The sequence below is a fragment of the Rhinopithecus bieti genome, unplaced genomic scaffold (genome assembly GCF_001698545.2).
Source record: "Rhinopithecus bieti isolate Rb0 unplaced genomic scaffold, ASM169854v2 scaffold_68834, whole genome shotgun sequence".
Lineage (NCBI taxonomy): Eukaryota > Metazoa > Chordata > Mammalia > Primates > Cercopithecidae > Rhinopithecus > Rhinopithecus bieti.
The window spans coordinates 645,999-671,624 of NW_016826182.1; the positions used below are offsets into that span (position 1 = coordinate 645,999).

The 25,626-nt window shown below is 40.7% G+C and overlaps 2 protein-coding genes across 6 annotated transcripts in view; one reads left to right on the forward strand and one right to left on the reverse strand.

Annotated features, from left to right (window-relative positions):
- The window catches only part of ABHD17B (abhydrolase domain containing 17B, depalmitoylase), a 51,029-nt gene extending 39,488 nt beyond the window's left edge, over window positions 1-11,541 (reverse strand). For 2 of the 5 annotated variants that reach the window (XM_017863331.1, XM_017863336.1), the window contains exon 1: window positions 10,928-11,541. The gene's annotated coding sequence lies outside the window, so the exon portion shown is untranslated. Of the gene's footprint in view, window positions 1-10,740; window positions 10,810-10,927 lie in introns of those variants that run through there. The other 3 variants (XM_017863332.1, XM_017863335.1, XM_017863334.1) reach the window with 3 other exon arrangements.
- A 26-nt stretch (window positions 11,542-11,567) lies between these two features.
- CUNH9orf85 (chromosome unknown C9orf85 homolog) overlaps window positions 11,568-25,626 on the forward strand; it is a 64,293-nt gene continuing 50,234 nt past the window's right edge. The window contains exon 1 of the mRNA XM_017863337.1: window positions 11,568-12,110. Coding sequence (XP_017718826.1) covers window positions 12,009-12,110 — 102 coding nt within the window. The 5' untranslated portion in view covers window positions 11,568-12,008. The remainder of the gene's footprint in view (window positions 12,111-25,626) is intronic.

Below are 25,626 nucleotides of genomic sequence, written 5' to 3' on the forward strand. Positions count from 1 at the left end.
CTATGTTAACATCATCTTTATGCAACTAAATATGGCTCTCTTCCTGCCTTGTCCTTACAGGAAAAACAAACAAACAAAAAAAAAACACAAAAAATCTTTAATTCTACATTTCATTAAAATACTGAGAATATTTTTAAAATTCTCTAAATGACATTTCTAAAAGAAGAGTAAATTCTTTAGGAGCCTTACTAAAAACAAGCCAGAATAGTACCAGATAGGCAGGAAATTTTCATTGACTTTAATATCTTAAAAGTCTAGGCCGGGTGCAGTGGCTCAGGCCTGTAATCCCAGCAATTTGGGAGGCCGAGGTGGGTGGATCACGGGGTCAGGAGATCGAGACCATCCTGGCTACCATGGCAAAACCCCTTCTCTACTAAAAAAAACACACACAAAAAATTAGCCGGGCATGGTGGTGGGTGCCTGTAGTCCCAGCTACTCGGGAGGCTAAGGCAGGAGAATGGCATGAATCCGGGAGGCGGAGCTTGCAGTGAGCCGAGATACCGTGCCATTGCACTCCAGCCTGGGTGACACAGCGAGACTCCGTCTCAAAAAAAAAAAAAGTCTAAATCCCAAAAAAGACAGTTCAATTGAAAAGTCAATTTATGTCATCTTTAATTATAATTAAGAACAAATGTAATTCTCTGAATTTATTAAGATTGCCTTTTCTATCCTTTTTGTACTAGTCTCTCACTATGAGGAAATGAAAGGACAAAGCAGGGTTACATAGAATAACACACCAGAAAGAACAACTCAAAATGTGCAAGTAAACACAAAGAAAAATATTTGAGTAAATGTGAATTTCTTCCATTCATATGTTCTCCTAATCTACAATTTCTTTTCTAGATGGCCTACAAGGTGATTTCCTGCTTAAAAACTCCTTGATGTCTTCTCTCTCTACTTGTAAAAAAATCAAGGTCATGCCTGTAATCCCAGCACTTTGGGAGGTTGAGGCAGACAGGAGTTCGAGACCAGCCTGGCCAAAAGGGTGAAATCCTGTCTCCACTAAAAATATAAAAATTAGCCAGGCGTAATGGGGTGTGCCTATAATCCCAGGATTACTTGGGAGGCTGATGTGGTAGAATCGCTTGAATTCATGAGGCTGAGGCTGCAGTGAGCCAAGATTGTGCCACTGCACTCCAGTCTGGGCAACAGAGCGAGACTCCATCTCAAAAAAAAAAAAAAAAAGAAAAAAGAAAAAATCAAACTTTTCCACAGGTCCTTAAACACCTTGTGTCAAGTGGCTTTTTCTTACCCCTCCAACCATATCTTGATACTATCCCCACCTCATCACTAGGGTTACAGCCTCTCTCACTCACCATTTTTCAGTCTCTTGAAAGCATGAAGCTGTTTCCACATCAGAGTTCACGCACATGCTTAAAATTTTTTTGCATGTATCTGTATCTAGATTCTTCTTACCGTACCTGAATCATTTTTTCAGAATCAAACCTCTTTACTTCTCACTTACCAATATTCCCTGTCAGGCCCAAAATGAATTGTAATATAACATCTCTCATCAACTTGTAGGATCACTGACAACCTCTTAACAATTTCGAAGTATAACAGGTATTTTTCAATCTTCAACTTATACAGGATCACTTTATAGCATTTAACATCATTGTCCTTTCCTTCCTTCTTGAAATTAACCTTCAATCTTGGTTTCTCTGATGGTTTCTTCAAACTCTTTTTTAACCTATTTATTTATTTTTATAGATTGGTCTTTTGTCTTCCTCTTTTTATCTCACCTAAACCTACTGCTTTAACTACCCTTTATACTACAATGTTACCTAGATCTAAAAATCTAAATCTCTAAGGTTTCAGGTCTTCCCCTTAAACTCTAGACTCTGAAATATCTCCATCTGCATTTCACTCTTTCCCCATCCCCCTCTTCATTCCTCTCATTCAATTAAGGTCTACTTCCTATGGACCTCTCTGCAAACCTCTTAGCCTCATTTTTAGCTCAACCACTTTTCAATCAATGTTATAAAATCACTCACTAATATCTATTTCATACCCCTCTAATCCATGCTCTACATTGCCACCAGTTGATGTCACCTTCCTGTTTAAAATGTTCCAATGGGACTTTCAAGCTCTCTTAAATAAGTCTAAATTCTCTGGCATGCGATACATTATTCCCCCACCCTCCTTGGTCTCTAGCCTTATTTCTGAGCATTTTCTTATTCAATTTTCTATTTAACATGCTGTTCCTCACTAAGAGAGGTTCTTTTTTGCTTCTGTGCCTTATCACATATTGTTCCTTCTTTGTTGATAAAATTTCCCCAACTCATCATTCCTCCTTCAAATAAATGAAACAACTTTTACTAGCTTTTAAGCCTCTGGCAAAAACAGTCTCCCTTGACCGGTGCACATGCTGATTAATTTAGATAATCTCTTTAGTGATACTTATTTTGGTTTCTGGGTACATATGTATGAATTAGGTTGTAAAGCAAAATGTATTTTTTTATAGAATCTAACGAAAAATGGAAAGCCATTACCCTAGTGGTTTGTATCAGAACACCCTTTATATATGTAAAGTCCTGCTTCTGGCTATTATCTCATTACCCCTACCTTCCACCCCACCCCCACCCTTTCAGTTTTTTTTTTTTTCAGGCTAGTCAAATGAAGCAGTAGAACTGGAGAAGGAACAAAGAAGTCTGTAGCAGGTTGTTACCAATTAGTTGTAAAGGGACCCTGATCAGCCCCTAACTCTTTGATTAATAAAAGCGACAATGAGGTCTGTTAAAAAGCTCTGAACAAAATGTAACTTGTAGTATTTCAGATGTAGGCTTGCCAATACAAGTTACTAAATGACATTTTCTTTGCTAATAACTGATGTGCAGAGAATAATCATTACTTTCAGGGATTGGGTCCACAGAGCTACAGTGAAAAATTATCAGCACACTAGGCAGGATAGTAATCAGAAACAAAATATCTAGGACAATCTGCAAATGACATTTTTGGGAAAAGTTTATTATATGAATTATTTCCATTGATTTTCATTTTCAAAACAAACTTAAAAAAAAAATCTAAATTCAGAAGCCAAACAAGTTTGACATGATTGACAATGTCTTTTATTTTTGTTCCTGGAGGCACTTGCTTTACTTCAAGTTTCTTGGGATTGGAGTGGAGACTCGGCTGCACCAAGTAAATGAAGTTATTTCAACCCCCTTTCTTCACTCTGATCTACATTAGGCCTATGCTATGCATTTCTAAATCCTACCCTTTTAATGTGACTACATCCTCAACATAAATCTTAAATACTCTGATAAGCCATAATTTTAAAAAGTATTTATCAATATACAGTATTTTTAAGTATAAAGGCCTCTAATTATTGCCATCCTTTTTTTTCACTGATAGATAATATTTTATCTATTTATGGGATACATGGGTTTGCTACATGCATAGAATTCGAACATCACCTCAGACACTATAAGAAGCTTCTCATGGGGAAAAAACTGAAAGTAAGGTCATAACTAAAATATTAATTGCTTGTTTGCTAGTGGTTTTCCAATAATCTATGTATTATTGCTTTTATACTTTAGAGAGTCCATTTTAACACTAGTGAAAGAAAGAAAGAGAGAGAGAGAGAGAGAGAGGGAGGGAGGGAGGGAATATAATCAAATGTAATCAGATTTGATCCAAATTCTCTGATTTCCTAGGTCTCTATGCCATTAGCAACCTCAGTTCCTTCAACTCCAAGATGATACACATCCATTACCTTCATCACAAAGATGACATGTGGTAATTAATGGGCTAATACCTGTAATACAATCTGAAGTTCTAGCATAAAGACATTCTATAAGTACAAAACACTTTCTCAATAAATCTGCATGAGATGATTTTCACATGAAAAAAGGTTTACGGTTTGTCTAAAAATGACTGTATGTTAACAAAATAGATTTACTGCAATGACTGGTTCTTTCCATCAATGTTTTAGAATGAGTGAGATAAATATTTATCAAATAATGACACAGATAATTATAGACCGTAATAAATGCTATGAAAATACAGAGTGCTATGAGAACAAGGTGGGGGGCGGGAAGTAGGCACTTTTACTTGTTATATCTTTTAATCTTAATAATACTTTTCTCAGGTTATCATGAAGAAATCAAGAAATCAGGTTAATTAGCATGTCAAGTTCACACAGCTTAAAGGTGGGGAGAGCCAGGAACACAGGTTTCACTTAGAGACCATATTCTGTCCACTCTTCCAGTATTTTGCTAATATCTGCATTGCTAATACTCTCACTGACTGCATTTCTCTGCTCATTCTCCTCTTCTCAATGAGGCCTACCCTAAACACCCTATTTAACAGGTTCAACTAACTCCTTTGGTCCACCTTACCCCTCTCTATGTTTTCTTTTATTCCAAAGCAGTTATCACCTTCTAATATATTATTTTATTTGTTGTGCATATTATCAGTGGCCCTCTGGTAGGTGATAAGCTCCAGGAAGTTAGGGATCTTTGCTTGTTTTGCTCATAGATGTCATTCCCCTACTCCCATCCCCAGAATAGTGACTGGTACCCAGTGGACACTGGCCCAATTTTCCTTTCCTGTTTTCAGCTTTAGCTGTATGCAAGAACTTGTTTAATCATTCTCACTTTTAATTACTAGGAAAACAAAGAAGTTTGACCCTATATCTGAGACAAATTTATATTCAAATAACATTTAAATTTAGTCTGAAATTCTATTCTGTTAAAAAAAAAAAGGTAGGGTCATTAGTATCATTTTAAAAATCCTAGCCATAATAAAAGGTGATGAAAAGACATTTCAAGCAAACTCTGAAATGTGGAAGATGCAGATGAGGATCAATGATCAGTATTTAAGAGTGTCTACTCACATCTGATGATGCTATAGTGGCTAAATGTGAGACACGGATGAAACATAAGAATCAGAGTACACTAAAGTAGTAATTGCTAAACCTTAGGGATTTCAAAAAACAGGTAAAGTAAAAAAGAGAAAAGTTGGAATGAAAGAGATGTCAAATTGTAATTCTGCAACAAAGGGATGTTAAGAACTAAAAACAATTACTATCACTGTAATTTCATCAGAACATCTTAACATAAAAAATTACCTAATTTCAGAATAAAGGGCAGTTATTTTGATTAAGTAAATTTAGATCCATGAGCACCTCATTATATAAAAACAGCTCAACATGAATTTAAGATCTAAATGTGAAAACTCTTAAAAGATGCTCTGAAAGAATTTTATAACCCCAGTATAGAGAAGGCTTTAAAAGAATAATACATTTGATATTAAAATTAAAAAAAACTTCTAGTCATTAAAAGACAACATATTTAAGTGAAAATGCATGCTAAAGAATGGAAGAAGATTTTTTTTTTTTTGAGATGGAGTCTGGTTCTGTCCCCCAGGATGGAGTGTGGTGGCACGACCTTGGCTCACTGCAACCTCTGCCTCCCGGGTTCAAGCAATTCTCCTGTCTCAGCCTCCTGAGTAGCTGGGATTACAGAAGCCCACCACTACACCCGGTTAATTTTGGTATTTTAGTAGAGATGGGGTTTCACCACGTTGACCAGGCTGGAAGATATTTTAATGCTTACCAAATATTATTACAAAGAATACATTTTAAAAGATACAAATAAAACTACAATGAGGTACCATTTCATACGCCCCAAAATGGCAAAAATTAATAAAATATTACTACTAATATTTTTGTACCTTCTAAAATATCTGGAATGCAAACAAGAAGACCCTCTCTCATGCATTATGGACTGGAAGGTGTACTTTGTAGAGAAAACTGACAGTTATCTAATGAAGTTGAAGATATTTATACCCTATGGTCTAGCAATCTACTACCAGATTTATAAACCAGGGCAATCTTTCTCAATGACAGCTTTTGGCTGCTACATTGAATGAGGGGCACTACTAAACACAGGCAAGGAATGCGAGGCACTTTTCTTGCACAAAGAAAGTGCTGCTCAGATTGGGCGCAGTGGCTCACACCTGTAATCCCAGAACTTTTGGGAGGCAGGGGGCGGGGTGCGGTGCCACGGTAGGCAGATCACTTGCGCTCACTTCAAGACCCGCCTGGCCAACATGGTGAAACCCTCGTCTGTACAAAAAAGATACAAAAATTAGATGGGTGTGGTGGCACATGCCTGTAGTCCCAGCTACTCGGGAGGCCGAGGTGGGAGGATTGTTTGAGTTTGTGGCGGTCGAGGGTTCAGTGGGCAGTGATCATGCCAGTACGCTCCAGCCTGGGTGACAGAGTGAGAATCTGTCGAAAGAAAGAAAGGAAGGAAGGAAGGAAGGAGGGAGGGAGGGAGGGAGGGAGGGAAGGAAGGAAGGGAAAGAGAAAGAAAGAAAGAAAAGAAAGAAAGGAAAGAAAGAAAGAAAGCAAGAAAGCAAGAAAGCTGCTCCATGCCTCATGACTTGAATATTCTGTTGGACATTCATAGAGGGGAACAGAAAGAGGAAAAAAAACTCACTAATGCCAGATAATTCTAAACAGGATTTAATACCAAGTTTATTTGTGTAGTTTTAACAAAGATGAAGATTTGTTATCAGTGCAACCATTGTGTAAAGAGGTAAGATTGCACTTTTATTTCTGTTTAAACTTTTCTGAGGATAGTTTGTCATTTCAGAAAATCATTTTCCACCAATGACAGTCTCAGCATTGGTACTTGAATGGCTAACTCAACATACCTGTCATAATCTGCAGCTGTTGTATTGATGGAGACACCACCCATTGGTACAAAGTGTCTAATTACTACTATTTCTTTTAGCAGCGCTTCTTATATTTCAGTGCGTACATACATCACCTGGGAATCTTGATAAAATACAGCATCTGGCCAGGCACAGTGGCTCATGTCTGTAATCCCAATGTCCTAGTGCTTTGGGATACTGAGGAGGGAGGATCACTTGAGGCCAGGAGTTCAAGATCAGCCTGTGCAATACAGCAAGACCCTGCCTCTGTAAAAAATGTAAAAATATCCAGGCGTGATGGTGCATACCTGTAGTCCCAGATACTCAGGAGGCTGAAGTGGGAGGATCCCTTGAGCCCAGGAGTTTGAGGTTACAGTGAGTTGTATGACTCCAGAGATTCTGTCTCTTACATTATTTAAAAACAAAACAAACAAACAAAAAAAAAAACAGCATTTGCATCAGTAGGTTAAAGTCTGACGCTCTGCATTTCCAACAAGCTCCCAAGTGATTCAGATGTTGCTGGTCCACCATTACACTTGGTAGCTAATCTTGAATGTAGTCTTGAGCTCAAGCATTTACAAAGTGAAACACACATTACTTTATTACAAATTTTTCTTATTTTATTAAGGCCATTGCTTTCTTTAAAGTATGAATATAGATTATTATGAAGTTCATTTTAGGATAGTATTGAAGGAACTATAAAATATTTTCTAAGAACATGGGATATAGTTAGGGTCAAGGACCACTGCCCTAGAAGTCTTACACAACAGATACCTAACATACACAGGAATATTCCTTATAACACTGTTTAATAGCAAACAAGTGGAAACAACAAAAATGACCATCAACAGAAACCTGACATAGTTATATAACACAGCACATACCACCTAACAGTAAAAGTAAATAAACTAGAGCAACCTGAATAAACATAGATAAATCTTGGCCAAGTTGTGTGAAGAAAGCAAGCTAAAGAAAGATATCTGTATTTAAATAGTCTTAAGACAATCAAAATAAAACTATATATATAATGTTCATAGGTAAAGGTACGTAGTTAAGCACAAACGTGGATATAGGAAGGATGCATGTCAACTTTGGGTCACTGGTTACATGTGGGGGGAAAAGGGAATAGCATTTAAGAGAGATACAGCATACCAAGGACACTTTATTATTTTTGTTTTTGTTTGTTCGTTTTCCTCAGAAAGAGTTTTGCTCTTGTTGCCCAGGCTGGAGTGCAATGGTGCGATCTTGGCTCACCACAACTTCTGCCTCCTGGGTTCTAGCGATTCTCCTGCCTCAGCCTCCCGAGTAGCTGGGATTACAGGCATGCGCCACCATGCCTGGCTAATTTTGTATTTTTAGTAGAGACGGGGTTTCTTCATGTTGGTCAGGCTGGTCTCGAACTCCCGACCTCAGGTGATCTGCCCACCTCGGCCTCCCAAAATGCTGGGATTACAGGTGTGAGCCATCGAGCCCGGCCAGACACTTCGTTTTAATTGGTAGTTTTGTTTAACTGGGTGATGGGTACATGGATATTCATTATATTGTATGGCACCAACATTTATATTGCTATGTTAGTTCTCATTTCACTAGGACAAAACTCTTAGGCATGAAAAGGTGTTTGGAAAACACTGCTCCAAAGCAAAGGATTCAGGACTAGAGAAGACCCAGGTTTAAGCCTCAATTCTACTTCTTACTAATTGCTTAGCTTTAGGCAATTGAAATAATTAACTTATCTGGGCTTTATTTATTTCATCTGTAAAAATTCCACAAATGGCCAGGTGCGGTGGCTCACACCTGTAAACCCAGCACTTTGGGAGGCCAAGGCGGGTGGATCACCTGAGGTCAGGAGTTCAAGACCAGACTGGCCAACGTGGCGAAACCCCGTCTCCACTAAAAATACAAAAATTAGCCGGGTGTGGTGGCGGGTGCCTGTAATCCCAGCTACTCGGGAGGCTAAGGCAGGAGAATCATTTGAATCCAGGAAGCAGAGGTTGCAGAGAGCCAAGATCACGCCATTGCACTCCAGCCTGGGCAACAAGAGCAAAACTCCGTCTCAAAAAAAAAAAAAAAGCCACAAACTCACTTTCTCTCTCCAACTGGACAGGCAAATGGGGCAATGTATGTGTGAAATTTTAAACAGTAGGAAGGGTAGGAATAATTTTCAGAATTAAGAGCAAAACTTTGGAAAAATTCGAAGTAAAATCTACCTGCAAATAAACCAACCAATAAAATATACTCTATTTTCTTGTCATCACTGCTTCTAAAAATCTTAACACCAATCTTAATATGGAAGAAATTTTAATTCTTAAATAATGGCATAGGGACAGTCATTCTACCTATCTTTATGCTAACTGTTCATCAAAGGACTGAAATTCACAATATCAAAACAAAATAAGAGCAATGCATTAAAAAGTATTCTCATTTAACGTATATCAACGGTCACATAACCAGAGTAACTGATGCCTATATGGTTCTCACTGACCTTTTTTATAAAGTGAGCAGGTGGCACATTTTATTAGCCCTATATTACAGATGGAGAAAACTTACTCAGATGTGGGATAGCGTGCCTGGAGTTGTAGACCAATTCAGTGAAACTTGGAACAGACACTAATTGCTTAATTCTTCTGTGTTCATTAAGCTACTAAAAACATTATTTTTTTCATCATGTTTTTTGGTGATTTTGTTTGTCCCAGGAAACAGAAAATTCTTTGTCAGCAGTCATTTCATAAACATTTCAAAATGGGCAAAGATACTCAAGGAAACAAGCTACTCATCAACTGAAGTACTGCACACTAAGGGACAAAATTAAAACTGCCTAGCCTGCTAAAAATCTAATCCTGTCCTTGCCAATTAACCTTATTAATATAGAGTAGGCGAAAAGAGAGGTCAAAATATAGGTGAAGGTGCCATTCATTTCCTCCTGGATTTCAAATGATATGACAATTACTGCACAACAGAGATTTTTACCTCTGCTGTTCCTTAAGTAACACGACCCCTATTCTCCAAATAAAAACTTTACAACAAGTTGGGCAGTCTCAAATTAGAATACTAGCAATCATGAGAATTTTCAAAATTCTGGCTATCATTAGATGTCACCCAACTGAAATTCATGCTATAAACATATGTAGGGAAACTATGGAAAAAAGTTCATTTCAATGTAAATTTCCCTGTTAATCTAAACAGATTAACATTACAACATGTATCTGACTTTCTACTCCGACTCATGAGGTATTATAGTTTCATATGTTGGCACAAGATCTACAAAGATTTATTAGAGGCATAAAAAAATTCCAATGAATCATCTGTGGATCAAGCACCATATATCACAAAAAGTATTAAGCCAGAACACAGTTCATAAACAGGGAAATTTAAAGGTCACCCTCTCTGTATTCCGTTATTCATCCTTTTGCTTACCAAATCTCCCTCACCCTGACTTAAAGCGTCATTTACAGAAAATTCTCTTCTGGCATTGGCAGAAGTCTCACCAAGGATCAAAGATCTGAACTTTTTTTTTTTAAACAAAAACCCCAGGTTAAATACACTCTTTCCTTTACGAAAGACCCCACACAGTACAACCTAATTTGACATAACTTTGTTTCGGGGTTAAAAAAAAATCCCAAACAAAACCTTTAAATTTTCCAATTCAAAAACGATTCCTGATAAGCCTACCTTAAGAGTTCGAAAACAGGTAAGATTAAAGTCCAACCATCTAAAGAAAAAGAACCCTACGACAGCCCCACCTGAATACACAAATCGCCAAGCCCCGTGCAGATTCAATCTAAAATCGCGCCTGACAGAGCTATAAGGACATTCAGGAGAAAGCTTTTAGGCACCCGCGAATCTCTCAGTGCGCCAGGGAGGGGAATGGGAACCTGACCTCATCTTTTCATCCACTGAGAGAAAAGCAAAGGAAATGAAATGGAACCCTTCTCTTCTGTGAGAAGGACCAAAGACCTTCTTAGAGCGTCGGTCGATCCTCCCTCCCCCGCCCCCTGACTCCGGCAGCTCCACGGACCGCAGGGACTGTCCTACCGCTCCCCTTCACGCAACCACCAGTGTCTTCTCAAAATCACAGACCCGATCAGGAGTGGCTTCCCCGCCTTTCCCCTGCGCTGAGAGGGATCCTGGTCGCCAACAACAAAGACGCTTCCCGCTCCCCTCCCCCCGCCGGCCCGGGCTCGTCCCTCCCGCGCTGCGGCTCCCGGCCTAGCGCCCCCTCCCCGAGCCGGGCTGCGGCGTCCCCAAGCCCCGAGGCCGCACGCACCTGCACCTGAGCGGCCCGGGCCGAAGCGCCGGGCAGAAGTGGTCGGGAGAGAACCGCAGCCGACGCGCTGTGCTCCACAAGGCGAGATCCGCGCTCCGGGCGCCGTCGGACTCTCTCCGCCTGCAGACGGGCCAGGCAGACGAGCGGGGACCAGGGCTGCAGCCCCCGGCTCCGGGACGAAGAAGGACGGTGGCGCCCGAGGGGCCCCGCTCGCGCTCCCGAGTCTCGCCTCGCGCCGGCCCTGCTCCTCCACAAGAGCTCGCGTTCTGCTGACTAACGGCCCCGGTGCGGGGCGCTGGAGCGGCCGCAGCTGCCGTCGGCTGCTCTCGGGCCTCACGTCCCGCGCGGCCGTGGTCCCAGCCGCCGCCGCCGCCACCGCCTCCCTTTCTGGCACCGCAGACACCACCCAGACCCGGCCAGGTCTTCCTTCTCTTTAATTCTGCTTTCTTTGCTCCTCCTCAGCCTGCCAGGCGCGGGGCTTACTCCGGTAGCGGGCGGGAGACTGGAGGGGAACCGAGGGAACGAGCAGAATGCTCACTGAGCCAGGAGTTGGCCACTGACTGGAGGAAGGTGCCAAAGCTGACCCCGGCTCCAGCCTGCGAGCGGGCGGGGGGAGAGACGGAGCCCAGCCTCGCCTCATTGCCACCAATCACAGGCCGCCCAGCAGGGTCGGAGGCGCTCTGGGCTCCAGGAGAGGCTGAGCTCGCTCGGCAGGAGGCGGGGATTGCGGAAAAGAAGAACCAATAGGAGCAAAGGTTCCCCTCCCCTTTGCCTTGATGGACTACCACATTCGGGCCAATGGGGGAATTTCGAAGAAAGCGGGACTTGAGAAAGAGGCTGCGCGAAGCAGGAGGGGTCCGGGCTGCGCCGCGTGGAGTGGCCTGGCCTAACAGCAGGGAGGGCAGAGCTATGCTCTTTGACCTCCCAGAAGAGTCACGTGGGCCGACCCGGAGCCGGGGCGGAAAGGGTGCATTAGTTTCTTCCGGGTCATTGACAGAAGCGTCAATTCCTGGGAGTAGTTCGTTGGTTTTCCCTTCATCGTTTTGCCTGCTCACGGCGAGGGGTGGCTTTGATTTCGGCGATGAGCTCCCAGAAAGGCAACGTGGCTCGTTCCAGACCTCAGAAGCACCAGAATACGTTTAGCTTCAAAAATGACAAGTTCGATAAGAGTGTGCAGACCAAGGTAGGAACCTGCCTGTTGCACCGTCTCTGACTCCAGGAAGGAATGGTTCACTGGAGAGGGGAGAGAGGAAATGAGAGGAGTCGACTGGGGCGAGTGTGGACCGCAGCCCAGAGTTAGTCTTGGCTGCAGCGCAACTCTTTATAAAATGTTATTCTCACGCCCTTTCTTTGACCTGGACATGTCTCCTGGTAAATATTTGATGGTCAGCACACTTAACTAATTGCACAGAGTGAACAGGACCCTAATCAAATCTAAGGTGCAAATGGGGCAGTTACGTCTTTCAACGTTCCTATCTGGATCACATTAGCAGAGGGAAACGAGGATTGTGGCATGAGTGTCTCTCTCAAACTTTACACCAAGTTTATTCAGCTACGATTTTTTTTCCCAAAAACCCCAAGCCCACAGGGGAAATGTGAATGATTAAGTGGTCTTAGGCTGTTCTCACTAGTATAGAGGGAAATTTCTGTTTTGTAACAATTGTTTTGAAGATAAAAATATTTGGTTAATGTAAAAATACTTGTTTTGCTGTTTAGCAGGACTTCTGTAAACTGGAAAAAATTCAGACTAGATAGCCAGAGGACTTGGGTTGTATATAAGTACTAATTTGCAGGCTGGGTGTCTTGGGTTAAAGTGCTGTAATCCCACACTTTGGGAGACCCAGGCGGGTGGATCACCTGAGGTCAGGAGTTTGACACCAACCTGGCCAACATGGCAAAACCCCGTCTCTACTAAAAATACAAAAACTAGCTGGGCGTGGTGGCGGGCGCCTGTAATCTCAGCACTTTGGGAGGCCGAGGTGGTGGGCGGATCACCTGAGATCAGGAGTTCGAGAACAACCTGGCCAACATGGCGAAACCCCGAATCTACTAAAAATACAAAAATTTGCCGGGCGCCGGTAATCCCAGCTACTTAGGAGGCTGAGGCAGGAGAATCGCTTGAACCCTGGAGGCGGTGGTTGCAGTGAGCTGAGATCACATCACTGTACTCCTGGGCGACAGAGCGAGACTCCGTCTCAAAAAACAAAAACAACTACTAATTTGCTGTTTGCTGTGAATCTCTCTCCCTGTCTCCATGGCTGTATGGAGAGAAAATCATTGACGACAGGGGCATATTAGGGGCCAGCATCACTCAGGTAAACCCAATATTCACATAGGTTATGAAGCTCAAATTTACTAGGTGTGTGGCTTGAGTGAGTTATATAATATTTAGTTTATCTGAGCCTTACTTTGGTCTCAAATGACAAAGCTGTCAGGATTGTTGGGAGGCTAAACTATGTGATATGCATAAATGGCCTAGGTCATAGTAAGTGTTCAATAAGTGATTAATTTCCCAACATTGATTGGGAAAGCAAAGTAATCTGTTTTTGGTAACCTGTGGTCTCCTTTCTTTTCCTTTCCTCTTTCTTTCTTTGCTTATTCTACAAATATTTAATAAGCACCTTCCCTGTGCAAGGCCCTGTGTTCATAGGTATACTGTGTTCGAAAGAGCTGACTCTGCCTTCACGGAGCTTATAGTTTCTAGGTGATATGGGCAAAAAGTAAGCAGAAAGATAAATAAATACCAATTATAAATATTGGTGAAGGGCAACACAGGTCAGTAAGGGAGAATAAGAAAGAATATTTTAAATTGAGTGCTCTCCTTTCCCCCACTTGGGTTGAGAGGTTTTTGAGAATGAAAACCTGAAGCAACATTTGAGAAGACTTTCCCAAGTTTGCTCCTATTATCAATAGGTACACCCGAATAAAAATAAAAAGCTGCACTATTCCAAATAGATGTCTGCCTCTTTTGTATTCTTACTATAAGGCTGTGCACAAACATTTGCTTTTGATTGTTTTTCATGACTGTTTTCGTAAAAAGCAGTTTTAACTATAGTGTAGCTATTCCTAGGCTTCTCCTACTTGTACTTTTCATTGTGCATTTTGTTGGTGTTATCTAATCACTATGTCATTCTCGTCCTAAATGTTTTCCTGGGTCTCAGGTTCAGTCACTAAGTTGCAATTGACCATTTTTATCTTTTTATCTTTAATTCCTTTCTCTCTTTTAAGTTATGAAAAGTCTCATTTGTTAATCAGGAGGACGACCAGGCCACTTTGTTATTGAAGGTTCTGACAAAAACAACACAAAATATTTTACTGAGGAAAAATCATTAGGTTGACTGTTCGTCTGTGTAATGAATAGCTAATAATTGTCTGTAATCATAACAGATTCTTGCATCTGCTATGAGTAGCCATCTAAAGCCAAGACTTGGTCAGAAGCATCTGACCCCAACTTCGTGCCTATTCTTTACACTGCAAAGCTATTTGATTTGGTGACATCTAACAAAGGAGTGATAAAAAATGCCCGTTCTCTGTAACTCCCCATAAAGCAAGCTTGTCCAACACATGGCGCAGGGCAGCTTTGAATGCAACCCAACACAAGTTCGTAAACTTTCTTAAAACATTACGAGTTTGTTGTTTTTTTGTTTGTTTGTTTGTTTGTTTGTTTGTTTTAGAGCTCATCAGTTGTCATTAGTGTTAGTGTATTTTATGTGTGGCCCAAGACAGTTCTTCCAGTGTGGCCCAGAGAAGCCAAAAGATTGGACACCCCTACCTTAAAGGATTGTAGTAACAATTGACTGCTTGTATTAAATACTTTATGATTTGGTAAGGGTCCTACATGATAGTTTTCCTTTTCCTTCTCTGCCAAGCAGTTTGTTAGGACTTCAGTGCAATTAGAAGTTGGATAATTACAGATGTTGTATTGGAAGTTTATATAGGTAAAGCACTCATTCTCAAAAGGACACAAATGATAGCTTTCTTCATATACTTGAATATACTCTAGAAAAGGAGAGTATATTCAAGTTTTGTGCCATTCCAAATGGCCAAACTTGGACCAGGGAGTCAAAGTAACAAAAATAGGTTTCAGCTCAATATGAGGAATTGTCTAACAGTGAAGGGGCTTGCGTCAGGATTTGTAACCTCCTCTTCCCTGGGGTTATTTAAAAGGGTCCCTATGGCCATTGGTCAGTAGTACCCTCAAATGACTTACGGAGATTGGGAGTGTCAGCAGTGGGAATAGGTTTAAATCTTTTCAGTCATTTAGTACTAAGATGTTGAGCGGATCAAGGCAGCCTTCTTTCCTGTCCTGGAGAGGCAGTAATGTCCAACGAAAACAGCATTGGACTAAGAGAAAAGAGCCATTCCTTAGCCCCAGTTCTGTCATTTGTTTTGCTTGGTGATGTCAGGCAATTTACCTATAGCTTTTCATCAATGATACTGGGTTAGTACTATCTCTTGTCTTACCTTCCTCTCAGGATTGCTACAGGGATCATTACAAAAATTATTATTATTATTATTATTTTATTTATTTGTTTATTTTGAGACATAGTCTCACTCTCTCGCCCAGGCTGGGAGTGCTGTGGCGTGATCTCGATCACTGCAACCTCCACTCCCAGGTTCAAGTGATCTCCTGCTCAGCCTCCTGAGTAGCTGGGATTTCAGGGCGCACCACCATGCCTGGCAATTTTGTATTTTAGTAGAGACGGGGTTTCAACTACCTTGGCCAGGCTGGTCATCGAACTCCCTGACCTCAAGCAATCCCCAGCCTTGGGCCTCCCAAAGTGCGGATACAGGCGTTGAGCCACTGTTACCTGGCTACAAAAATATTTTGATAAAATATGAACTAAGAATAAAGCCTGTAATAATTTATGTGGACCTGCAGTTGATCAAAGCCTTAAAAAATTGATTAGAAAAGAAATGCATACTTGTTGAAGAATACTGAAACAATAGAGAAATATATAAGGTACTGTATAAAAGTGAAAGAAAGTCTGTTCCCAGTTTTAGTCCTGTTCAGATGTAGTCACTGTTAACATTTTGATGTGTACATTTCCAGACATCTGTGTATGATACAGTGCATGTGTAATAAAATACATGTTTTTCCTTCTCATTCAGTAAAGTGGATGTATCAGAACAGAAAGATTAAGCTCATTTTTAAAATGGCTGTGTAATATTATACAGCACAAATGTGGATTAGCTTATGTAAGTAGTTTCCTATTAATAAACATTTGAGTTGTTTTCAGTTTTGCACTATGCCAAAAAGCCTGCAGTGCAATTCTGGTATTCATGTCTTTATTCCACATCTGTTATCTAGTACCAAACATTGTGCTAGATATTGGAGGTATAGGGTTGAGCAAAATATACAGTCACAGTCTGAATTGAAGCTTGTGATTTGGTGGGAGAAGTGACAGGCATTAATCAAAAGTAACCCTAAGATAGATTCAAAATGATCCCATTTTACATATTGGGAAATTAGGGCTTAGAGGTGAATGACACGCCCAGAGTTAGGTAATTAGCACAAGCCTCTACATTGGTTGGATGGGGTCTGTGGGAGGACAATTCAAAGGGCAAGTAAATCAAAAGCGCTCCGTGTGTATGTGTGATTTTAAAATATACATACTGTATTTTGGGGTGTAATAGAAGCAGGGTGACACCAGATTAGGGTCAGAACAGAATGAGTGCTGTTTATTGCCACCGATCCTAAACATTGCCTGTTTGAAATGTTCTAGGGAGAGTCTCTTCTCATAAGGTGTGGCCCGTGGAGTATCACATGCCAAAGATGTGGGCTGGTTGGGGTGGATCTCATCTCATCAGCCTGGGCTCTGTAGCAGAGGCTCCTTTTGCTGACTTACTGTGAAAGTAGATAGTAATTTAGTCCATTTTGGCTGGGCGCGGTGGCTCAAGCCTGTAATCCCAGCACTTTGGGAGGCCGAGATGGGCGGATCATGAGGTCAGGAGATCTAGACCATCCTGGCTAACCCGGTGAAACCCCGTCTCTACTAAAAAAAATACAAAAAACTAGCCCGGCGAGGTGGCGGGCGCCTGTAGTCCCAGCTACTCCGGAGGCTGAGGCAGGAGAATGGCGTGAACCCGGGAGGCGGAGCTTGCAGTGAGCTGAGATCCGGCCACTGCACTCCAGCCTGGGCGACAGAGCGAGACTCCGTCTCAAAAAAAAAAAAAAAAGAAAAAGTAATTTAGTCCATTTTCTTGGCTCCTGATTTAGGCAGAAAGCTGTCAAGTTTAAGATTAGTTATGATTGCATTTATACAGCAGAACAGGATTCTGTGTTTACATACACCTTTATTCACAGTTGTCAAAAATGGGGAAAACCTCCAAATATCTATCAACAGAATATATGTAAGCAGATTGTGGCAGATGCATACAGTGGAATACTACTCTGCTATTTTAAAAAAAAGAACCACTGATATAAGCAAAGCAGATGAATCTTGGAAACATTAATGTGGAGAGAAAGAAACCAGATACAAAAGAGCATATTATGTGATTCCATCTATAGAGACTAGAAAGGCACAAGAAAACTTTCTGGAGTGGCGAGAGCAGTGAAGATTATAAGAGTAAATATATTGAAACTCATTAAATTGTACGTTTAAGGCCTGTGCATGACATTGATGTAAATTTTACCTCAGTCAAAAATAAGCCAAAACAAACAAACAAGAAGGCTGGGTGCAGTGGCTCATGACTGTAATCCCAGCACTTTGGGAGGCCAAAGCAGGCAGATCACTTGAGGTCAGGAGTTTGCAATCAGCTTGGCCAACATGGTAAAACCCCATCTCTACTAAAAATACAAAAATTACGCCACCGGGCGTGATGGTGGGCACCTGTAATCCCAGCTATTTGGGAGGCTGAGGCAGCAGAATCACTTGAACCCAGGAGGCAGAGGTTGCAGTGAGCTGAGATCATGCCACTACACTCCAGCCTGGGCCACAGTTAGGGGGAAAAAATAGGTATTACAGCCAAAGGACTGATGTACCACCTACATGTTTTAAAGTTCTGTTTTTGTTTGCTTGCCTTTTGTTTTGGGAAAGTTGAAGGAACACTAATTATATTAGTCCTATTTTAAAAGACAACTATTTTATTCTCCAGAAATAAAACAAAAACAAGTTAACATTCTAACAGATACTGAGTATCTTAGCTAACCACAAGTCACAATAATTCTAATTGTCTTTTCATCTTTACCTTTTTGTAAGTCTTTATCTGCAAACTCTAGTCATGACGCTTGAGTTTGTCTCTCTGTGGAGCAGGGGTCACCAACCCCCACATCGGTCCATGGCCCGTTAGGAACTGGGCCACACAGCGGGAGTTGAAGTGCAGGTGAGTGAGTGAAGCTTCATCTGTATTTACAGCCACTCCCCATCACTCACATTACCACCTGAGTTCTGCCTCCTGTCAGATCAGCTCTGGCATTAGATTCTCATAGGAGTGTGAACCCTATTGTGAACTGCACATGGGAGGGATTTAGGCCATGTGCTCGTTATGAGAATCTGATGCCTGATGATCTGTCACTGTTTCCCATCACCCCCAGATGGGACCATCTAGTTGCAGGAAAACAAGCTTAGGGCTCCCGTTGATTCTACGTTATGGTGAGTTGCATAATTATTTCATTATATATTACAATGTAATAATAATAGAAATAAAGTGTACAATAAATGTGATGCACTTGAATCATCCCAAAGCCACCCTGATCCCCCACCCCCACCCTGGTCCATGAAAAAATTGTCTTCCACGAAACCCGTTTCTGATGCCAAAAAGGTTGGGGACTGCTGCCGTTGAGTAAAGATGATCATTACAAAGTAGATTTTTGTATATAAGGTACTGAGCCTGGATACTGATTTTTTTCTAGTTTCAGTTAAAGTTGTAATCCTCATTTAATGGGTTGTGATGCCTGACACTGTAAAATGAATGAGTAAATTTTGCTGTGGGAAAAACCTTTCCTGTACTATTTGTCCAGGTAGCTTGGTATCAGCTCTTAAGGTCTTTGTCCTGTCTCCCCCTGCCCAGAGATGTTGAGCTTTAAGGAATAGTTCCAGATTGGTTCATGTGATCCCTGGTGTGAGTAATTTTAGTGTGAGTGGTGAAGTGCCAGTCATGGGAATAAATGTTATTTCTCAGCCAATGGGTATCAGCAATTAAGGGTAGCCATGAAGTGGGTAGCCACTGAGCAAAGCAGTTGGCCAGACATAGAATCTACCATAGATCTGATTTGACCATCTCTGACATTCTATAGATCATTCTGGTGTTATAGAGGTCACCCTCTTTTATCTTTCTCCAAATTGGGAAATATTCTTTGATATGTTTCCCAGTGCTATTCAGTGAGTTTATGTTCAATGTATTCCCTCTTCAGTTGATTTGTTTTAAATTTAACATATTTTTTAAGTGACAAGACAATTTGTGGTGTGCTAGGCATTATGATATTTATAGTATTACACCTAGTAGTGCTAGTGAAGGTCTTTACTTTTCCTTTGTGCCTTTTTCAATGCTTTGAAGAACTGTAATCCATACTATTGTTTACCTTTTATTTTCTCTTCTCTCTTTCACACAACGTAATTTCATCTATGTTGGGGATATTCCATATGCTTAGATTACCAAGTTGCTTCTGCTTGAAGCTAATAAAGCATGTTTCTTTTTTTTTGTTTTTTTTTTTGAGACGGAGTCTCACTCTGTTGCCAGGCTGGAGTGCAGTGGCACAGTCTTGGCTCACTGCATTCTCCACCTCCCGGGTTCAAGCACTTCTCCTGCGTCAGCCTCCTGAGTAGCTGGGATTACAGGTGTACATCACCACACCCAGCTAATTTTTGTAGTTTTAGTAGAGACGAGATTTTACCATGTTGGCCAGGACGGTCTCAATCTCTTGACCCCATGATCTGCCTGCCTTGGCCTCCCAAAGTGTTGGGATTACAGGCGTGAGCCACCACGCCCAGCCTAAAGCATGTTTCTTAATGTTGAAGCCTGATACAATATAATTTTTTGTGTGCATTAATTATGTATTTTAGGTACTTAATTTTATGTCTAATACATGACAGCTGAAATTAATTTGTCTTGATTTGCTCTACTATGGGGAATAGTACTATACTTACTGTTTTTAGGGAATAGTACTATACTTACCGTTGGATTATTTATGAAATTTTATAATTGTATTGCCAATACTTGTTTCTACATAAATTCATGGTTAGAAACAGTATTCTCAGAATTCTTCATTCAGGTAAATTCATTCATCTGAAAGAAAGTTGTATTTAATATGAATTCATCCCTATATGGGCCGTTTTCCTTTTAGAGAAATACTATAGGAGGGAGGGGCATAGTTAGACACAAAACCCTGGGGTTGAGAGTGTGGCATTTGTTATTTTAAGCCTCAGGACTCTCCACACCTGCAAAAGTGTCACTGTGAGGTCACAGGCAGGTATACAGTGAATCCTGTATGTCCTCAGAACACCCCGGCTGCCAGCTCACTTCTACCTCAATGACTGGTGCTGTTTTTCACATCTTGACTTTTGTGAAAGGAAGAAATGAAATGAGGAGGGGATAAAGGAATAGCTGACATGCCTAAGATTCCTTTCTTAGATTTTTCTTATCACTCCAGACCAAATAGCACTTAAATATATTGAATGAGTAAAACAACAATAAAATTCTAAGCCCCTCAACCAACTTAATGGACCCCCCTTTCAACTAAGGAGACCTCAAAGAAACTTGGAAAATTAATTCAGGCCATGATGGGAAGAGGGGAAGGGGTCAAGACATGATTCATTATACCCTTCTCCATGTGGAGTCTAGATACAACTGACCAGCAGTAACATTAAAATAGAGATCTTAAGACTAACAAAACAGACTCTGTAGTAATAAGATACCAACTTCCAACCTGACTCTAGTATAGTATCACATGACAGATAGCAGACCCTGAAGGAAATAAAAGTATTTTTCCCCAAAATATATTTCTTTTGACATATTTGAAATAGCCCTGCAAAGCTGTGTTTTGTGGGGTGAAATCTGCATTCTGTAGAGAATCTCCATCCCTTAGGAGAGGCTGACACCTTTTAAGGTCTGTTAAGAGACATTCACTGGCTATTCTCTCTGAAGCCTGCTACTTGGAGGCTTTATCTACGTGACAAGAACGTTGACTTCCACAACTACCTGACCTAAAGGCAAGCATTTCTTTATGCTGTATTCAACTGTTGAGGCAGAGCTGAACTCTTTCAACCAATTGCCAGTCAGGAAATCTTTGAATCCACCTATGATCTGGAAGCCTCCCCCATCTCCCTTCCCTACAAGATGTCTTCCCTTTTCAGGCTAAATCAATGTATATATTACATACAGAGATTTATGTGTTAGCCTGTAACTTCTGTCTTTCTAAAATGTACAAAACCAAACTGTATCCCAACCATCTTGGGTACATGTTCCCAGGACTTCCTGAGACTGTATCATGGGCCATGGTCTTTAACCTTGGCCAAATAAACCTCTAAATTGATTGAGACCTGTCTCAAATTCTTTTTGGTTTACAAATGCAGTAAATAAACATTCCTTTTTTGACTTGTCTGATGTGTGCAAGGCACTGTCCATGAAGGCAATTAGCATTAGGATTCTTTAGTTGCTAACTTACACAGAAAGGGAATTTATTGGAAAGATACTGAGCTACTCTCTTGAAACTTACAAAAGGCATTTATTTGTTTTGGTTGGTTTTTTATTTTAATTTATTATTATTATTATTATTATTATTTTGAAACAGAGTCTTGCTCTGTCACCCAGGCTAGAGTGCAGTGGTGCGATCTTGGCTCACTGCAACCTCTGCCTTCCAGGTTCAAGCGATTCTCCTACCTGAGCCTCCCGAGTAGCTAGGATTACAGGTGCCTGCCACCACTCCTGGCTAATTTTGGTATTTTTAGTAGAGACAGGGTTTCACCATCTTGGCCAGGCTGGTCTCAAACTCCTGACCTAGTGATCCACCTGCCTCAGCCTCCCAAAGTGCTGGGATTACAGGCATGAGCCACTGTGCCTGGCTGGTTGGTGTTTTAATGTCCTAGATTCCCAGATCATTTATTATTACTTTTCCCTATTTGGTTTTGTACATACCCTAACCTGATGCAATCTTCCAGCCTTTCAGTGCTCCGTCCCCTAATGCTTCCACTTTACCTTCTACAATTTATAGTCTGTTGTCACGAAATGGAGACATAGAGTTGAATATAAAATGTCTTTTACTTTCTTGCCCTACCTGACTGTTCCTGGGAACGCTGTTTCCCTGTAATCCTCTTAAGTGATGATGTATTTTCACTCCACATCTTTACCACTCCTCTCCCATGTAGAACCCTTTCTCCCATTTGCTCTGTTTGTTTCTCCTTACTCAAAAACTGTAGCTCCTCTGAAATAAATGCTGTCAGACTACTACACCCTCCAGATCTGTACTAACCTCCTAGTTATACCTCTTCATTAGTACCTGGGCTTACTACCTTTCCACAGTTCCTATCATCATACTTAGTAATTGCTACATACACATGGATAATCTGTCTAATATTTGACATCTCAGCTTTTAGACTCCCCACTTCAGAAGTGTACCCTAAACCACAAATTTGCTCCTCACTGGTAACTGCTATACTTGGAAAATTTTTAAAAGACTGGGCTGGGCGTCGTGGCTCACACCTGTAATCCCAGCACTTTGGGAGGCCGAGGCAGGTGGAGCACGAGGTCAGGAGTTTGAGACCAGCCTGGCCAACATAGTGAAACTCCGTCTCTACTGAAGATACAAAAGGTTAGCTGGACGTGGTGGTGCGTGCCTGTAGTCCCAGCTACTCGAGAGGCTGGGGTAGGAGAATCGCTTGAACCCGGGAGGTGGAGGTTGTAGTGAGCTGAGATCGTGCCACTGCACTCCAGCCTGGGCAACAGTGTGAGACTCCATCTCAAAAAAAAAAAAAAAAAAAAAGACTGACCACCATCTATCTGGTTTCCATATCCCTCAGGTAATATTTATTATCCCCATTGGGTAGTCCTGTCCATTAACCTTCTACTTTTCACTGTTCATTCATGTTTTGATTTCCCTGCTTTTCTATTTTATTTTTATTTTTTTGAGACAGAGTCTCTCCCTGTTGCCAGGCAACTTCCGCCTCCTGGATTCAAGTGATTCTCCTGCCTCAGCCTCCCAAGTAGCTGGGATTACAGGCATGTGCCACCATCCCTGGCTAATTTTATATTTTTAGTAGAGACAGGGTTTCTCCATGTTGGTCAGGCTGGTCTTGAACTCCCGACCTCATGTGATCCGCCCACCTCGGCCTCCCAAAGTGCTGGGATTACAGGCGCGAGCCACAGCGCCCGGCCCTTCCCTGCTTTTCTAGTTTGGGGTCTATGTTTCATCAGTATAACTGCTTTTTGCATATACCCCTAGTCCGTCTTTCCCACTGTGGTACTCACCTGACAAAATCCTAACCCTACTTAGATTCAGCTTTTTATTAAACCGCCACCACATCTATCAAACTACCAATGTCTGTACCCATATATTCTATTTTACTATCACAGTAGATGAAATGAATGTCTATCCCTGACGCTAGTCGCTCTACAACACCCTGGAACCCATCTTCTCTTGCCTACCTAAGGATTTAAGGTCTAAATTTCCTTAGTTGTTCATGCTTTCTTGCATCCTCAATCTTTCCATCTCTAATGGGTTATTACAGTTTCTATTAAAACACTCCCTAGATAGAACAAACGTTAGCCTTTAAATCATGGCCTTTGGGGACAGATACAGGTACCTAGATGACCAGGTTCTTTTCAGAAATAGTATTAGTGGATGTGAAAAAGCATTCCAAAAGATCCTCTTAACTGTTTAAATACACAAAGCAACTTCAGATAATCCTTCTTTGGGCTGAAAGAAATCAGTGTGATTTGATTTTCTAACAGTGATTAATTTGGTCCCTGTAGGGTTTTTTGGCTTCTAAAAATATCAAGTGAACTTGGACTTTCCCATAGCTTTGGAGTTGATTTTCTCAACCTTAGTCCTAATTCTTTTCCAATTTATCTGCTTATTCATGAGGTAGAATGACATTTTAGAACTTTATGGCAGACTTTTTTTTGATATTTTCTCAGATATATTTTAGTTGGAAGAGTTGGAGTTACATTCTAAAAAGTTAATAACTCAAATTGTCCTTTTGTAACTAACTTATGTGATGCATATTCTGTTTTGCTTTTGTTTTTGCAGAGTCATATGTCATAAAGAAGTATTTCTTTTTGTAGTTGATGGAGTTACGTATATGTAATAATTTTCAAATGATGGTCCATCACTGGTAGCATTCAATTACAACTTTACACTAATCAGACCCAGTTTTGGAGGTCAGCTGATATTGTAGGCCATTCTCAGCATCATGGATATGAAATGCCAAGCTAAGCTAGGGATTATTTTAAATGCTTTGTTGTCCTGAGAATATTTATATAGGTAGCTTACACCAGGTGTCTGTCTTGTTTATTTTTAAATGACTCATGGCACTGAAGTCATCAATTTGAGTAATATATTTGACATCATGGTGTATACTTATATATGTGAATGTTCAGTATACCATCATTAGTCTTTATCATAAGACATTATAGTAATAGGATGTCACGTTTCCCATAAACTTGAATGACATAATAATGCTAAATCTGGTTTTCAGTAAAACTAGAATAGTCATGTGCGGTAAGTTGTCATCTATTATTGATATAAAATAATATTGTGGTTACTTTTACATATGTAACACTGTTGCTTGAATTTAAACTCACCAATACAGAACAGATAGTTCTTTGACCCTCATATGATGATTCAATGTCAGCTAGTCCTTAGTATATTAAAAAAAATTCCTGGCTTACTGTGGTAGTTAATTCTAATTTTAATGTGTCTCTAGGGACACATTTATTAAGGTCTTTTTTTCACTGCCTAGTAAGAAAAGTCAAATTTAACTAAGGTATTTTTCTAATTCAAAATGGCTGACTGAACATATACTTAAAATTTTCCTTTTCCTGGCTGGACACGATGGCTCAGACCTGTAATCCCAGCATTCTGGGAGACCAGAGCAGGTGGATCACTTGAGGTCAGAAGTTCAAGACCAGCCTGATCAACATGGTGAAACCCCATCGCTACTAAAAATACAAAATTAGCTGTGCATGTTGGTACACGCCTATAATCCCAGCTACTTGGGAGGCTAAGGCAGGAGTTTTCTTTTTCCCCAAATCTCAGTGAAAAGAAAAAGAAAGAAAGAAAAAAAAAACGATGATACCAAAAAACTGAAAAAGGTTCTCTCGGCAGAAAGCAGCATTAAGGAGAGCAGGACAAAGACATGTCCCTTCTCTGAAGCTGGAGGAGACAGTGGACTCCCTTGTCCAATCAGACTGTCTTGGGAAAAAATATAAGGAGGCAAAATTCGAAGAAAAGGAACAAATACCTGAAGGAGACTGTTTTAATCAATCAGTGGCTTCTGATAAAGGCCAGATTATAAGAAACGAACAAGCTGTTTTTTTATATATCTGAATGTAGCGAACCTTGTAACATATACATTGAGCAGTTAAACAGAAACAAAAGTAAAATAAGTCCTACCTTTATTTTAAAAATTAAGGAAACTAAAGATATAAAGTAGAGAGGATTAGATTTATACAACTAAACAGTATATGAATTTGCAATATAATATGGGTGGAAGTTAAGGTTTTTTCAGTAAAGCTCTAGAATAATGCCAAGACAGTCAGAA